At 26.2% G+C, this 16,642-nt stretch overlaps 2 protein-coding genes across 4 annotated transcripts; both read right to left on the bottom strand.

Annotated features, from left to right (window-relative positions):
* Positions 1-3,735: 3,735 nt before the first annotated feature.
* LOC119669393 (vacuole membrane protein 1-like) lies at positions 3,736-6,748 on the bottom strand. Of its 3 annotated transcripts, none has more exons than XM_038079266.1 (5): positions 6,629-6,748; positions 5,194-5,512; positions 4,828-5,109; positions 4,446-4,752; positions 3,736-4,382 (listed from the first exon to the last, which is right to left on the bottom strand). In XM_038079266.1, the coding sequence occupies exons 2-5, from the start codon at positions 5,481-5,483 to the stop codon at positions 3,945-3,947; spliced, it is 1,317 nt and encodes a 438-aa protein (XP_037935194.1). In that variant the 5' UTR covers positions 5,484-5,512; positions 6,629-6,748; the 3' UTR covers positions 3,736-3,944. The 3 variants fall into 3 exon arrangements, with proteins under 3 accessions (XP_037935194.1, XP_037935196.1, XP_037935195.1); XM_038079268.1 differs by lacking the exon at positions 6,629-6,748 and adding an exon at positions 6,117-6,136; XM_038079267.1 differs by lacking the exon at positions 6,629-6,748 and adding an exon at positions 5,826-5,921.
* Positions 6,749-9,605: 2,857 nt separating this feature from the next.
* On the bottom strand, positions 9,606-16,474 carry LOC119669392 (gamma-aminobutyric acid receptor-associated protein). Its single transcript, XM_038079264.1, has 3 exons — positions 16,265-16,474; positions 9,883-10,080; positions 9,606-9,816 (listed from the first exon to the last, which is right to left on the bottom strand). The coding sequence occupies exons 1-3, from the start codon at positions 16,352-16,354 to the stop codon at positions 9,748-9,750; spliced, it is 357 nt and encodes a 118-aa protein (XP_037935192.1). The 5' UTR covers positions 16,355-16,474; the 3' UTR covers positions 9,606-9,747.
* Positions 16,475-16,642: the final 168 nt, after the last annotated feature.

The following is a 16,642-nucleotide window of genomic DNA, read 5'->3' as shown; positions in this document are numbered from 1 at the left end:
AATGTCTGACCTTTGACATTTTCCTTTTAAACAAAAAATGAGAAAAATAAGGGATATGTTAGCCTGTTTAAAATAATACACGTTTCGATTTTGTTTTGTCCTTTTAATCCGGTAAAATAACAAACATGTGTAAGAGTGTGTCCATAGGTAGATGTTCAGAATTAACAAAAATATTCAGAATTAACTAAAATTTCTTGCTGATAGAAAATGAATAATAATGAAATAATTCAACAATTATTTTTAAAACATATTTCAAAAATAATTAAAACAATAAATTATAACAATTATTAAAATTAACTTAAATAATAATTTTTAATCTTCTTACTAACAATGTGGTTTCCAAAGGAAATAGAATATTTTTGGTATGACCAACGTTTTACTAACAATTTGATTTCCAAAGCAAATATGATATTTTTGGTAAAATCAATGTCTTTTATTGAAAATAAAACCTTCTAACTCAATACAGCAATTTGCACGACTTAGAAGGAAGTCGTATAAGTGTTATATATCCTTAGATATCAATGCAAGTCTTTTCGATGACTTCCATGCCCACAAACCGTTGAAGAGAAAAGTCGCTAGGTGATAAACGAAGAGTTGTTACTCTTTCCGTATAGACTGATAGATCATTATAGATCGATAAATAGCATATTATTGTGCAAAAAATTCCAATTTTTTACCGAAAACTTCATATATGATGCACCAAATGTTTCAAAATACTTTTTAATCCAGTGGAACGAACTCTGCCCTTTACAATGCGCTTAGAATCGTAATAGCATGAAAAGTGTTTTAACTTTTGCCTTTTTTGAACAAAATTTTTGTAGATTTTAACTTGCTTAGCACCTTGCATATATAACTTTGGTCAAAGAATCTATAGTACTATAGATTCTTTGCTTAAAGTATAATCTAATTTTTTCACATCCTTAATTTAAAGAATTTTTTTTTTCCTTTGTTTCATTATCATCATAAAAAATATATTGTGTTATTTGCTTATTTATAATTTAATATATTGTATTATTGTGGTTTTAGAATAGGACACGAATTCCTGCACAACACGCAGTATTTTCAAATGTAAAATTTTGCTATTATTATTTAATTTACTAAGTAGTACATCGCCTTACACGTATTCACCAGTAGAACAATAATTACATGCTTTGAACCAGAATTTTTCATTAATGCTCAAGGAATGTCCTTACATTTTCTTTTTATTTATAAATGGGCATTTTTTAAATGCCCATTTTATATTTGATCTAAATACAGTATGTAACTATATGTGCGTACGTATATACATACATATATATAGTGCTCTGTGTGTTTCTTGTTTATAAAAAAAATTCAGAGTACTATTTATGAAAAAATGTTTCGATGTAAGATATTATTCAAAAGAGAGAATTTAATAATGTTCCTATCAGTATATATGTTAGTGACTACAGTTAAGAACTCCACAGTAGTTAAGAACTCCACAGATTATTAAAAGCGTTCGTAATTGTTCATATCCTGAAATCGTGACAATTTAAACAGTTTTTAAACAAGAAAATAAATTTACTTTGGCAAAGCAAGTCAAACAACAATATTAAACTTCATTTTTTTAATTTACTTACATAATAAAAATTTATTTTGCTCGTCATTGGTGGCATTATGTTTATTACAAATCTTCGATAGAGCTTTATAGGCTGTATTATTGTTTATATTTAAAGAAATATCCATTCATCAGGCCGCATAAACCATGAATTTTTATCGAAATTATGGACTCTTTAGTCGTTTTAGTCAACAAAAAAAATTATAACAGATTTCTCAAATTTAATAGATCTGAACTAAAAGTAATAACTGGTTTCCAAGATAGACACGTTTCTATTAACTGTAAACTGTAAAACCTGCAATCATCTTATTAATATCATCACGTCATATTATTATCAGGGAAAAGATCTCCTACTTAAATCTGTTTTTTTTAACCGAATAAATCTGTTTTTAAACCGAACTTTATTGGTAGGTTGATCAATTTGACTTCATTTGTTCACATTAGCTTAATAGACCAAGAGTAGCACAATAAACATTATATGTCACTGCACCATATAGCTTCTAATAATAATACCACATCATATACAATGAGTGTACAATTCTGGTACAGGTAGCAGTTAATATTAAAATTTTACTAATATATTAATAAATTATCATAGCTAAAAATAGCTACTATATTTCCATTCGGTGATAATGAAATTGAAACAATTAATATCCAAATCTTCTACTGCTAATTTCGTCCAGCATTCGATTTGCAGACGTGTGTTTAAAAACCAAATGTCGAATCTTCAGCTGGGATAGAGAACAGCTTGTGGCCATTTAAACGATAACGGACGGCTGAGAATTTAGAATTCTAACTAAGTCAGTTTGAAATTGATTTTGAAAGCTTTACAGTACAAATATTCGAACTGAAATTTAGCACATATTTCTTCATAAACCAGATAATTGCTAGTATTTGTGAAATGAGTGGATTTTCTAATTATTTCTAAAAGAAATATTTAACTGGATATACTACACCACTCTAAAAAGATGGGCTTAAGACTGCCATTCTAACCTAACGTCTTCTATGGAATATAAGTTATGTTTTCAAGACAGATGTTCTAATATAAATTTCTTATCAAATCAATATATATAATATGCTATGGATATATAAAAGTCTTTAACCACAATAGATCTTTAATAACCTTTTAGACATTAGCGTCATTAAGGCATTAACCTTAATGAAATTGCATATATATATATTTCATTTTTTAGTATATTAGATAAATGGTTTATAAAATTATTTTCATACATGAAAATAGTTCGTTCCTTACTCGAAGTGTTATTATATTATATTTTGTGTACATATATGTAGTTTTATATAATATAACAAGAGCTGAAATACTTAATAAATAAAGATAACTATATATATATGTCATGAGCACTTAAATTAGAAGTATATATTTTGAATTTCTCCGATAAAGCAACAAATTGTGATAAGTAAAATTATTTAAAAATATGCTAAGCATATTTACAAAAGATAATGGTTTCAAGTACGGCAGGGTCTACGTTCCGGAGCCACTTGTCGCCAGTGACGACCAAGGGCCGTTTAACACCTACCAAAGTGATTTTACAAGGACATCCCAGCGGGTTGCAACAACCACAACAATAACAAAATATAATAACTAAGGATTGTTTGGTGACAAAGTTACACTTACAACTACTATCACTCTTTATAAGAAAGATGGTTCCCAACACAAAGAAATAGAAAGTTCGAATAATTTACTAAAAATGAAAGAACTTTATGACATTTTACAGCTATAAATAGATTTATATAATTTTTAAAGTAATTTCTAATGAAAAATGATAAGCAACAATTAAAAAAGAATGACTTCGGTTTACATTAAAATTATTTTAATTTATTTTTTATTTCTTGAAATTATTTTTTCTTTTATTTACTTTGTTTAAACTTATTATGTATTTTATTCATTTAATTATACTTAATAAATTACTTTCACAATGTATTTTTATATTACTAAATTGTATGTTAGTAATTAAACCTATTCATTTCATATTTTATCGACATACATATCAAAATTAAGTAACATTATATACAAAAATAAATTACAAATTCATTTTTATTTGCTAGTAATTTTAATTTGTATGAATACATTTATGAAACGTATATGAAATAAAAGTTCAATTTTTTTAATACAATTAAAGACTAGTCTTTTTTTTTTTATTTAAAAAATTAATTTTTATAAATATAATAAATTAGCTAATAATTTAAATCTATTTTGCTTTATTAACTAGCTTCTTTTTTAGCTTTGAATTCATGCTAAATCAACAGAACACAGAATGCTGTAGAACAATTTAAAAATGATTGCTATTCTATACTCAAATAATATGCCAAACAGTCTAAAAATTGCATACGTAACTTAATACAATACTTATTCTTTGATTACGAACCGTTTCGTCTTCTTATTTGGTTTTTTATGAATACGCTTATGATAGCTTTGCGCCAATGAATTAATTATCGAAACAATAAAATACATAATCATAATAACAACAAAACATTCAAATATCTTTGACAACAGATTTCCTGATTCGGTTTGTGGCTTATTTTTTTGTCGATGTAAGCGTAATTTTTGATTATTTAAAAAACCTTTAAAAGGCTCTTGTAATTTTTTACCGAAAAATGGTATTGAACCCATTAAGTCGACGGCACGCTCAATAAGCGTCTCATTGAATGCTATTATAACGAATATCTTTTGTATATGCATTTTAATTATTGCTTTACCAATTAACGTAGCACCGAAGAAGGTCCAAAATGGCACCAAAAAATGCCCACATGTAATTCCAGCTAAATCAAAAAGTGGATTGGGAATCTGTATAAAGAAAAAACCTCATTATAAATGTTTTTTTTTTTTTCAATTTTTAAGTAAACTTACACTTGCACATGCTAATATACCAAAAAAGCCAATCCGTTCTACAACTCTTTCCATGAACAATTTGCCTCTATCAACTATGCCTAAATTCTTTTGATTACGTTTTGCTTTAAGTGCTTCGAATTCTGCTAATTCCTCTGCATCATCAGGATCGTAACCAGAGAGGCGAGCAGCTTTAGCCATAAAATACGGCGGTAATTCACCAAGCGCGGTGCCGGCACCCCAAAGAAACGCTTCTAATCTTACTTTAGACATAATTGTCCAAAGATTTGGTACTTTTTGCGTATAAGGTTCTTCTGGACATATAATACTAAAATAAAAATAAAAATAAAAATAAAAATTAATATAACTAAATTACAATTTTTTAATTTTACAATTCACTCACTCATCAGGATAAGGGGGACTTGGAAATTTTAACGAATTACATTCATATGCTGCTAAAGTCACACTTGCAATATGTGGACCCAAATACAATAAAAACGTATGAAGTCCAGTACCTAAGCCCACAGATGATAATACTCCTAAACCAATCCAATACACAAAAAAAACTGTGTTTTTACGTATTATATCTAAAACGACTTGATGTGGCCCAGGAGTGTAGTAGAGTATACTTAAAACTGCAAAAAATACTACAAACAAAGCAACCAGCGCCCTTTGTTGTAATAATCTAGAAATAAAATATATAGTTATATATTTTGTATTAAATATATATCTAGGTATATAATGTATTTGTGTATATGTAAGAATTTACTTTTGGGATGTAGTTTTTATCAATGTAATAAGTTCTAATGCAGAAAATTTAAGAGTGTCTATCGGTTTACGCCAAAGCACCAACAGTTCTCGCTCCGCGCGCTCTTTTTCTTTTTGGGTATTTGGTTTTTTACGTGATTGATTGGGTATAATCGACATAGTATTATTCTTATGGGGACCATCACCAATAGTCTTTTTATTGCGTTCGTTTTGGGTTGATGTTGATTTCTGTTTTACGTTTTCCGCATTCTGTTGATGCTGCTGCTGCCTACGATTACGACTTTGTGACATTTATATTTTTCGAAAAATTAAAACTATCCCTGCAATAGAAAAATAAAAAGAAATCAATTAATATTTTAAAATAATAAAAAAAAAGAAAACGAAAACGAAAACGAAAACAACAACAAAGTATAACAGTATATTAGCAGACAAGAAGGTCGTTCAACTTTAATATTTTGATTTGTTATTGTATCTATGTTCTTATCAAAATTTGATTAAATCATGTCAACTCAAAAATGTACAATATATAAAAATTTAAAGAAATATTAATATAAAATAAAATTATAGTTAAAGATAAAGAATCGTACTTTAAACATCTTGCTACATTTTTTTATTTATATAATGTAATTTCACCTGTTTTTCAAATAATTTTTTTTTATTTTACTGAAAACATTTATGTGCGTTAGAATATATGCAGTTAATTGCAGTATCAGTCATTTAGTTTAACATTTTTCAATGCTCATGAAAAACCTTTTTAATACATGGCCTTGCTTAATAAGCATTTAATATATTTCTTTGTTAAGAATAAGAGTTTTTTGTCAATAATTGCGAATACAACTTTGAACACTGAACAAAAACAAAAGCATGTAGCACGTTTGATAATCATGCGATTGAGAAGCACCAATGAAATGAAACCACACATACTTTTGTTTACAGCAAAACAAGAACAACTTCATGAAACCAAAATAACATTAAATGGTGCTACTTAAAGCTGACAGGTCGTCCAGAATTTATTTAATGACCCATGAAGGTTAAAATAATAGATTTTTGTTTTATTTTATTAAAGATAAAAGTTTGTTTAGATAAAAGTTAGTCAATAATTCTGCACATAATTTGCAGTGTATACTTAGTTAACTTAGTGGCATGAAAAAAGATATACTGAACTATGTGTTTATATTCTGCAAAAATTATTAATAAAAAGCGGGTCAATTTACACTTAATTTTTTTTATTTTCCCAAAAAAAAAAATGTTTTTAAATATAAAAACTCTGTTACACAATCTTTAATTCAGAAGTATAATTCATATAATTTAATTAAATTAAGTCACTATTTTAACAAAAAAAAATCAATCGTACTCACAATGTAACAAGATGTTTTGAATGACTATTTTAACTTAAATTAAATAGAACAAATACACTTGTAACCACTTACACTTACCTAATTTTTAACACTTATTTACTCTTTTAATTATTTATCAGTTAACAATGACTTTTAAAAATTCTAAATCTACTCTGAACGGTGCCGCAGATCTACCAGCAGAATAAAGTACATGAAAAATGTTTGACGTTTATAAAGTTTTTCTAAAACCTGACACATTATAAAGAGGTATGTTTAATCATTGCCGACTAATTACATGTGTACCCTGTACACATTATCAAGCAGTATATAAAATACTAGGGTTCCTAACATACATAAAGCTTTAAGAACCAAATATATTTGAATTGATAAGAAATTACTTGATGCTCCATAATAATTAAAATTTTACTTTTAAAGCTTAAATATTATTGTTTTATCAATGATTGTTAGAGAAAACAGTATATAGTGTTTTTGGACTAAGTAATTCTATTGATAAACCAATAATTTGTTTTTGTTCGAAGCACCAGACCTAATTGGGTTAAATAAAACACAAATAAAAATACTAAATATATTTTCTGACATTAGTATGGTAGGGTACAAATAGATAAGTGGATGGTTTCTGTTGTATTTTTAAAAATGGCAGTAAATGTAATGTGTCCAGTTAAAAAGCTAGTAGTTAATCTAAGTTTGAATCCGTTTACAATAAAAGCCCTTGTAAGTATTTTTGCTGTTGAATAAAAGAATCTGTTTATATTGCTTTTTAGTCCTCTGTTATTGGTTTATGATTATATTTCTGTATTTCTGTCACTGCTCTTTCATAATGGAATTTGACGCAAAAAGCTTCCTATGAATGAAGTTAAGTCACTCACTTTGAAAGTTTTTCAACTGTTTCGTTACGGCGTCACTCTCACTCTCTAGACGAATATGAACTAACTCATTGGATTTAGTAAACTTAGAAATTGCCTAATTATTTCAATATGCATATATTAATAATGCTGACGTTTTTGTATCGCCTTATAAAAAATTCTAAAAAGATTGTAGAAAATTTCTTCAATAACAACTATGGGAAACAGCCTCCACATCCAACATAGAAATTCTTCAAAGATTTCAGTGTAAAACTTTACGAGAAATAGTAAATGCTCCATGGTATGTAACTAATATTCAAATCCATCGGGACCTTAGGATAATTCCGGCAAGAGACGATGTAAAAATGGTAGTTAGAAAATACCATGGACGAATACAAATTCATCCCAACATCCTTGCTCCGAATTTAATGTGCCCCTCAAAATATTTTACGAGGCTGAAAAGGAAAACGCCGTTTCAGATATTGTAATAAAAATCTTAATTTATAATAAAAATCTCCCTGCTCTCCGCAGGGAGAACTACCTTAATTGTAAATTATCATGGCTTAAATAGTGTTTATTAAAAAATTGGAAAATGTCACCATGTTATGTGACAGAATACATATTGAATTTCAATTAAATAGAAAAACAAAAAAAAACGTAATATTTCTAATATAATATTTAATTGTATTACCGATTGTACTGTCTATTGAGGCATTTTATAATACAGATTTTAATAGAATGCATTTTTACCGAAAAAACTACGACAAAGTTGTTCTCAGAAACAAATAAATCAAATCTGGGTTCGCATTTAACAAACGCATGAATTGAAAAAACTGATATAATTAAAGTTAAATATTAATGTTTATTCATACATGTTTTTATTTGACACATATTCAATGTCAAGTTAATGCTACAATATTAGTCCTTGCATTTTATTTAGTACTCATCATCAACATTTAAGGTTTTCTGGACCATTATTTATAAAACATTGCAGGCAGAAGATATTATCATAGTTTGATGTTGATTGATATCACTTTGAATAAGTTCCGGATATTGAAATCAGTTTCTATAATAATGATCGCACAATTTACTGTCTTGAATTAAAATCTCAAAATCTTTTTTATTTATTTCAGCTTAATGTGAAAGAAACTATGTGTATACTGTTTTATTATAATATTGAAGGACTGAGCAGTTCTCACCAAAATGACGAACTGATGACGATTTCTTAGCTTTTAGTATTAAGTGGAAACTATTGTTATAGACGATGAAACCATGTATCAATTCTTATATGGTATATGGTTTGTTTGTCATTATTTTTAGTTTATAACGCTAATCTTGTAAGAATAGTGTTTCAAAGATTGATTTAACAACAATTAACACTTAGATCGGAGTTAATTCGAAACCATCATCCTTTCGCCTTATTCATTTTTATCCAAACCACCCCTCCACACCCCAATTTATTTCACGAATATTTTATTTGCAATCCATTCATGTATCTGCTTAGGTTACTAAATCTACTTCATATTTATTACATCGATCACAGACTCTGCAATTTATACATATACATTATATATTAACCATTCTTCTATAGATGTCAATCCAAACACTTATTTTTAATTAAGATTGTATTGCATTTTGATTGGATTTTTACGTTTATTATTGAAATAAAACATTCTTTGTGCTGTTAACATGTACAAAATCAATATCTACAATCAATATATTGTTTTGAGGTGTTATATAAACAAAACGGAAATGATTTTATGGAATTATTTTTTAAAACTATAAAATTAATCAAAATGTAAAAATATTTATTTTCATTTAAGTGTAAATTAATAAAAATAAAACAAATAATTATTTTAGACACGAAGCCTAGTTTCTTAAAATTTTATTATAACTATGTATGTAGATTAATTAAAATATTTTTGTCATTACATTATATACTTATAAAAACTGAAAAAGAAAAGAAATATGTATACAATATGTTTTAATTAAATTCAGTTTTTTTATATCTTTCCACAAAATAAAACCCCACACAATTTTATTTCGAGTCCCTAAAGAAATATTTAAGAAAAATTAAATACAATAGAAAAAATGAAATCAAAATGTTATTAAAACTACTGCTAATAAAAATATATATTTAGCAATTTTTTTAAATATTTTATAACTATGTTTTGTAGCATTACTATAATTAAATTAGTTTTTAGTTTTTTTTTATATAATAAATTTAAACACTTTTATTTGTAAATATAATTATTAATTTAATGAAAATTGTAGTAATTTCCTTTTAAGCCATTCTCCACCAATACATTCATCATTAGCCAGCTATCAGTTTTAAGTGAAGTGTTTAATAAATGCTTAAACTTTGCCGTAAACATTTTCATCTGAATAAGCGATATACAAGAAGTAATCCTCTTCATGATGTTCCTAGGAAATTCAATTTTTTTTTTGTTTTTAGTTGAACTTTAAACAGATTTAAATAATATTTTCTACCTGATAAAGGGAACCCATGGTTGCAGATGTTGGTGGAATTACATTGTTAACAAAGAAAAATAAAGCATCTTCGGGGCGCAAATGAATACGTTTACGAATCAAAAAATAAAATTGTCCAACAGTTAAATCAGAAGGAACCAAATATTTTTTCTTATCCAAATCACCAATGCGAGCTTTGGGTGCCTTCTCTACGATGACCTGAAAGTAATAAATCACATGTTAATCATCTTTTGAACTATGTCAATATAAGCAGATCATTATTATTTTCAATTATTTTTATTATAACATAAATATATTTTATTTATAATTTAATATATTTATATATATAATTATAATTTATAATATACAATTTAGATTTTAAGTAAAATTTTATAATTTCTTGTAAGTGCTGTACGAATTGCTTTGAATCAATAATAAATAATAATATTATTATTTCGAATTAGGAATTTTATGTTCTATGACAAGAAATCCATTTTGAAATAAAGTAAAGATATAGTGCGAAAATGTTCAAATCAAAAAAAAAATTTTCATTAAGAGAATTTTTTGGCTAACTAACTACACAGCTGTTTAGATATTGCTAAATATAGTTGTTGTAACCCGTTGGGACCTGTAAGCAGATAGCAAGACGATTACATGAGTGTTGAAGTGGATGGGTAGTGATTGAGGGGAGGAATGAGGATAAGGGGTGTATTGAACATTAACCCGGGTCCAGGGTCCAGTAACCCGGTCAATGAGGTGAGTCCAAAGGTCAATTGGGTGGAAGTTTGTGTGCGTTGGTTTAGTATTGTAACTATCATCATTGGTCTCTGGAGACATCTATTGCTATACAAGTTATATTTTTTCTATAAAATCTATTCTATATAAATATTTCTAAAAGTTTGTAAACACATGGATTATAATCTACCTCTTGTAAATTTGTTATTTAATTTAATTAGAATTTATAGATGATATGATTTAATAATGAAACCTAATAATATTAAGATTAAAATTACAATTTGTACACAAGCATGTGTTAAAACCTTACATATAATAAAAATTATGCTCTTTATATGATAATCTTTTACTAACTACTAGTGCTGATAAAATTTTATCGGCATATAAGTTATAAAAACTTTTATAACCTAAAAAATATAAGATATAAAAAACGATAGATGAAGTATTGATACCTCTAATTGAAGATCTGAAGTACAGCGAGGATTATTGTAAAACATATAATTCCCGCCTGACAACTACAAAACTCATTTTCTTGTGTTGTATGATTGTATCTAAGGCATATAAGATGTGATACATTTGACCTAGTCGTAATAGCATTTATCTCTGCAAAAACAAAACTGTACGTAGTACAAACGTATTTTTGTGTAAGGCACCAGTACTAGTTTATGCATACGCAAAAATTATAAAACCAAATACCAATTATTTACATGATATACTTATTCTAATATGCTTATGTCCATTATGTCTAAACACAATAGATTAAAATTGCAGACGAAACAAATTTTGGAATCTATCAATGTAATTCTTGAAATAAAATTTTAAATTTTAAAATCTTTCGATATTTTTCTACATTATTGCTAATCTGGAGAACAAAGACAGTGTTCTGTATGAATTTATCAATATTAATCCTTAACATTAATCTCGTGTGAGTGTAGTCATTGAAAGAAACATGCGTAAAAAAGTATACACCAAAATGCATATAAAATATCAGTGTGAATATTCATCTCAGGTTGTTTTAATAACCAAAACAAAAAACCTGAGAGTCAATATATAAGTTTATGGATTTTACTATGCATTAATAATTTTAAACAACAATCACTTTACTAACCACTAACTAAATAATAGACATAGGAGTTCGCTAGGGACTCGATAGGATCAATGCGTGTACAGCTAATATACACTTATCTAATACATACATTACAAAGAAACAAACCTGTACATAAAATAAATTTATTTCGTATTTTGAAAATTAAGTTGTCATTTAGAAAAAAAAAATATAATATTGCAATCACTTTTCATGCGTTATAGTTTACGTAAATTATTTGTTGTGAAATGCACAATTTCAAAATCACGTACCTATGTGTGCTTCAAATAGTAATTTTAAAAACGTGATAGTAAAATTATTAGAAATATTTAAAATTTTTAAAAAATACATACTAACATTGACAATAATTCATTTAACTTATAAACGTATAAGATATTCGTGTACTTCAATTAAATAATTATATAATAATAAAAGTAATGCAATATAAACTAGTAATAATGGAGAGATGATAATATTTGAGACATATTAGAATATTTATTAATAAAAAATGTTTTATTCAAAATATTGATAATGTAAAATCACAAACACATTCTTTAACTGTGATAAAAATACATTGCTTAATATTATTATATCGTATTATAAAATTTAATAATAATTAAGGATAGTAATTTTGATCATAAGATACAAATACGACAATATAACCACATTGAGAAAATAATATTAATGCAAAATAATATATTTATGTAATAAAAATAACAATATACATATATTGAAAAACAATATTTTATATATCCAACTATATAAGACTCCAAATTTACAAAAAATCCTATTTTTTTTCAACTCCGGAGACTTTGTTTACTATCCGATTAATCGGATTCTCTGAATACTTCGTAAAACCGAATACGAACAACAGCACTACACAATAGATAAAAATGTATATTAATACATTTCAAACTGTTCATTAAAATTTAGCATGAATCCGTTGCGGTTCGCATGCAGCGCTGCATGCAGAATATCTCATGAATTTGGTCATATGTTCATGCATTTGCATTTTGCATATGCAATTGTCATATTTCGTGTTATAGCGCATATTTTTGTTAAATTGTATAAATATGCTTGTAATACATTTCGACCACTTTCTTATTTGTTTATTGCAATGGCAGCTCTTAAAACTCTTATACTTTCTGAAATTGCCAAGTGAAAGCAGATAAAATTTTTAACATAAAGCAGCATTTATCTATTCAAAAACACGTACCTGCAACAGAATACCGCAAAAAAAACAAGCGAACAAACATTTTTAATTGAATAAAAGACAAAAACTTTAAAGACATTGCATCGAGTAATTTAACAAAGGCGCTTTTAAAGGCTAATATACCTCTGAAAAAGATACCACATCCTAGCCCCAGACAATTTATCGAAACAAACATCCAAATAACACTTTTAAATGAATGAATGCCTGTTACTCCAAAAATGCGTATCGATATATATATACTATTATGCATCAAGTAAGAGAATTAGCTGGAAATTCTCATATATGAGTGGCACTAGATGAAACTACGGACAGGAGTTTCCGTATATTGGTTCATTTTGTATTTGGTGTTATGAGTGGAAATAAAAACACTTAAGGTTATTATTTAATATGTAGGACGGATGATCATTGTTCCTATGTAGGACATGTAGGAATATATAGGACACCAGAATCATTGTTCCTGAACGCAGAAGTCAAATCGGAGTTAGCGTATATTCAAGCAGCTTTTGTTGTGTATAAAAACACAAACAAAATTTAATGCAGTTTAAATACATTGAAACAAATCAACTATGTCATAAAGAAAGATATTACATCAGCAGATGATTTCGTTAATCAATTTTCGCCCAAAGAACTTTTTCCACTGACATCCACAGATGTAGAGTTTTTTTTTCTTAATTTATAAAACATTTTTCACAAAATGTCGCCCATTTTTTCTGTTCCAAAATGTGAAAAACATCTTATTGTTAACTGTTTTGGATAAGTAAGATATAATTTTCAAATGCACATTTTTTAGTTTTTACAATTTATTTTATGCGTTAAAACAGTACTTTTAATAGCATAAAAATATTGGCTCTAGTCATAATATTTATTTAACTAAACAATTACAATACAGGGAAAATATTTTAGTTTGACATCGACAGCATTATGATTGCAGACTAGTTTAATATATTATTGGGATGGTACTTTATCGTGAATGTAATTTTTGAAGAATGCTAGATTCAAAACATTTAGGATTAAATCATCTATTAAGGTATGAAAATTAATATAAAAAAAATTTGAACTTTTAACTTATAAAGTTTGTATATTTTTATTTATTTATTTATAATTTTTTTCACTTTTGAAAATACCAATGTGGCAGTAAAAAAGTTTTTTTTATTTATATTATTTTTATTTATTTAATGGAATTTCTCTATATTTAATAGTCATATTTGTCTATAATTAATCATAATGTTATTTCGTAATTTTATAATATTATTATGTCACAGATTTGGCCAATTACTCAAATAACAAATGAATACCAACTAAATAAAAATTGTATATAAGAGGAAATTGTTTAGAACAAGAATTCAACAAAGTTGTTTGGTTTAGTGAAAATGTATTTCACAATTTGTATTAAAAAATATTATTGTAGATGTGAATACTCAAATTTGCACGAATATTAACAATTTATACCCAAAAATCTTTATAATTTATTGAAAGCAAAAGCAGAAAATCATACCAGAACAATACTATTGACCTCTGCAAGGCCGAACTTTGTGCTTTAGCATAAAAACTAGTTTAATTTTATTTTGTTTTAAATGCAAGAGAGGCTGTAAACTCTAAAAACTAAGCTCTTAAAAGGTTTATGTTTGAGAATAAATATATTTAAACAATTTATTTAACTCTAATTAATCTATTAGTTGTTAAGAACCTGTTATTTTTATAATTTTTTTTTTATTTTTGAACATCATTAAGGTCATATACATATATATAAAAGTGTTTTATCTTTGAGGACAAATATTTTATGATAAATTAGAAATATATTGCATACACAACTGACATAAAAAAAGCTTTCCCATCTACTTTAAACAATTCTTTTTCGTTTATATACAAATCCCATTCTACATTAAAAATAGATTTTTTTTTATAATTTTGTGAAATGCAACTTCTGACTAATGACGACTCGACTCATTAATGATGCAACAATTACTTGTTTGTAGAGGAAAACAAAAAAAAAATAAAATAAAAAGTTTTCAATAGACCACAAACGTATTGAGTATGAACTCTTATTTTTAAAAGAAATAAATTTAACTTAAAAAAAAACAGACAACTAAATGATGAAAGTAGTGAAATTAACTAAAAGGCACCACTGTTTTGTACCTCTTCACTTAGAAATGAAAACAATCTCTTATGATGTAATTAAATATATATATTTAACTACAATAGAACTTAAAAGAGTTTATTAATTTTTATAGTTCTAAACAAATTATCGTTTTATCTCTGTAAGATAGATTGTAAAAAAATTATTAAAACGAAATAACACAATTGAACAAATAATTTACTGATACATAAAAATAATTTTTTTTTAATAAATTTACATATAATATAAAAAAAAACTATTTTGTTTGTTTGAATAAACAATTAATTGATAAACAAGTCAAAAAACAGCTGTTAATGAAAAAAAGTAAGTGTACACATTTACACAAACACAGAACGTTTGCATATGTCCATGTCATTTCGTCCTATTCTTTCTAACAAAAAAAAACAAAAAAAATGAAAATTGGCAAAATATGAAAGAAAATCAGAAGTCTTTAAACTGAAAAGAGATACATACATATATACTATATGCATACAATTACTGTTTTCTATTCCGATAACGAATAAAAACAAAAATGGTGAAATACTTACGAATCGATGAGTAATGGATAGCTTAGTTAATACGAAAGGGGGAAATATTAAAAACAAAAAGAGATTAGTATGTACTCATTAACTTAAAACAATTAATTGTGCGCAAATCACAAAAATTTATTTGAAGTTAAAATAAACAATAATAACTTCTTTGGCTTTTGTTACATAAAATACATTTTAAGCAATATTTTTTATTTCTTTGTTTTTGCACTTATTATTTGCGTCTTTCTTTATAAAAAAAAATAAGGGTTGCCATTTTCAATGCAATATTTTAATTAGTTGAGATGTATATATAATATTGTTATTTAAGCATTTTTTTATTTTTTTCATTTTAAATTATTATAAATCAATTCAAAATTTTACAATTTCTACACCTATTACATTTTATTTTTTTTTTACTAATATTACAAGCGTCAGCTGTAGGCAACACTTATTTCAAAACAAAACACATAAAACAAATACACATTCAACAACAAAAGAAAAAAGCTACAAAAAACCAATATTAAGTAAATATTTTGTAAAAACAATATTTTTGTTTGGCTACTTTTTTAACGACGCAATAGTACATTTTGATAAAATTAAATTTCAAAGTGACCCCCTACCAAAACAAAATGTCTTTCCTGTGATAGACACTTTATACAAAAGTAAAAAAAAATGTCTTCTAAAAATATCGAAAATTTTCCAAAATTAATTTTTAAAAAACTTACAGGTACACGGTCTGGGTACTTCCTACGAATTTTGTCACCTTCAGCACGGCGTTTTTCGAATGGATGTTCTTCTTTATATTGGAATTTCATTATTGTTTGGTTTTAAGCAATTAACAATACAAAAATAAACTTTTTATGAACGAAAACTGTTTCACTTGTGACTTGCTCTTTACCTGACTGCTTTGTTACGATTGAAAACGAATGTTGTCCTCGTTATTGACAGTGTTGTAGAAATGCTTTCAAAAATGTGTAGTAAACGTTAAATACTTTTTCTGTTTTAAAGAACTACTATTTTTTATAAAACGTAAGAAAAACTGTGATTCAGGGTTTTGATTACTTACTAATTATATAAAAGTATTGTAAGTTTTTATTATATTA

This window comes from Teleopsis dalmanni, chromosome 1 (assembly GCF_002237135.1).
Source record: "Teleopsis dalmanni isolate 2A chromosome 1, ASM223713v2, whole genome shotgun sequence".
Taxonomy (NCBI): Eukaryota; Metazoa; Arthropoda; class Insecta; order Diptera; family Diopsidae; genus Teleopsis; species Teleopsis dalmanni.
Note: the sequence above shows the minus strand (reverse complement) of the source record. Positions and strands in the feature narration are given on the sequence as shown.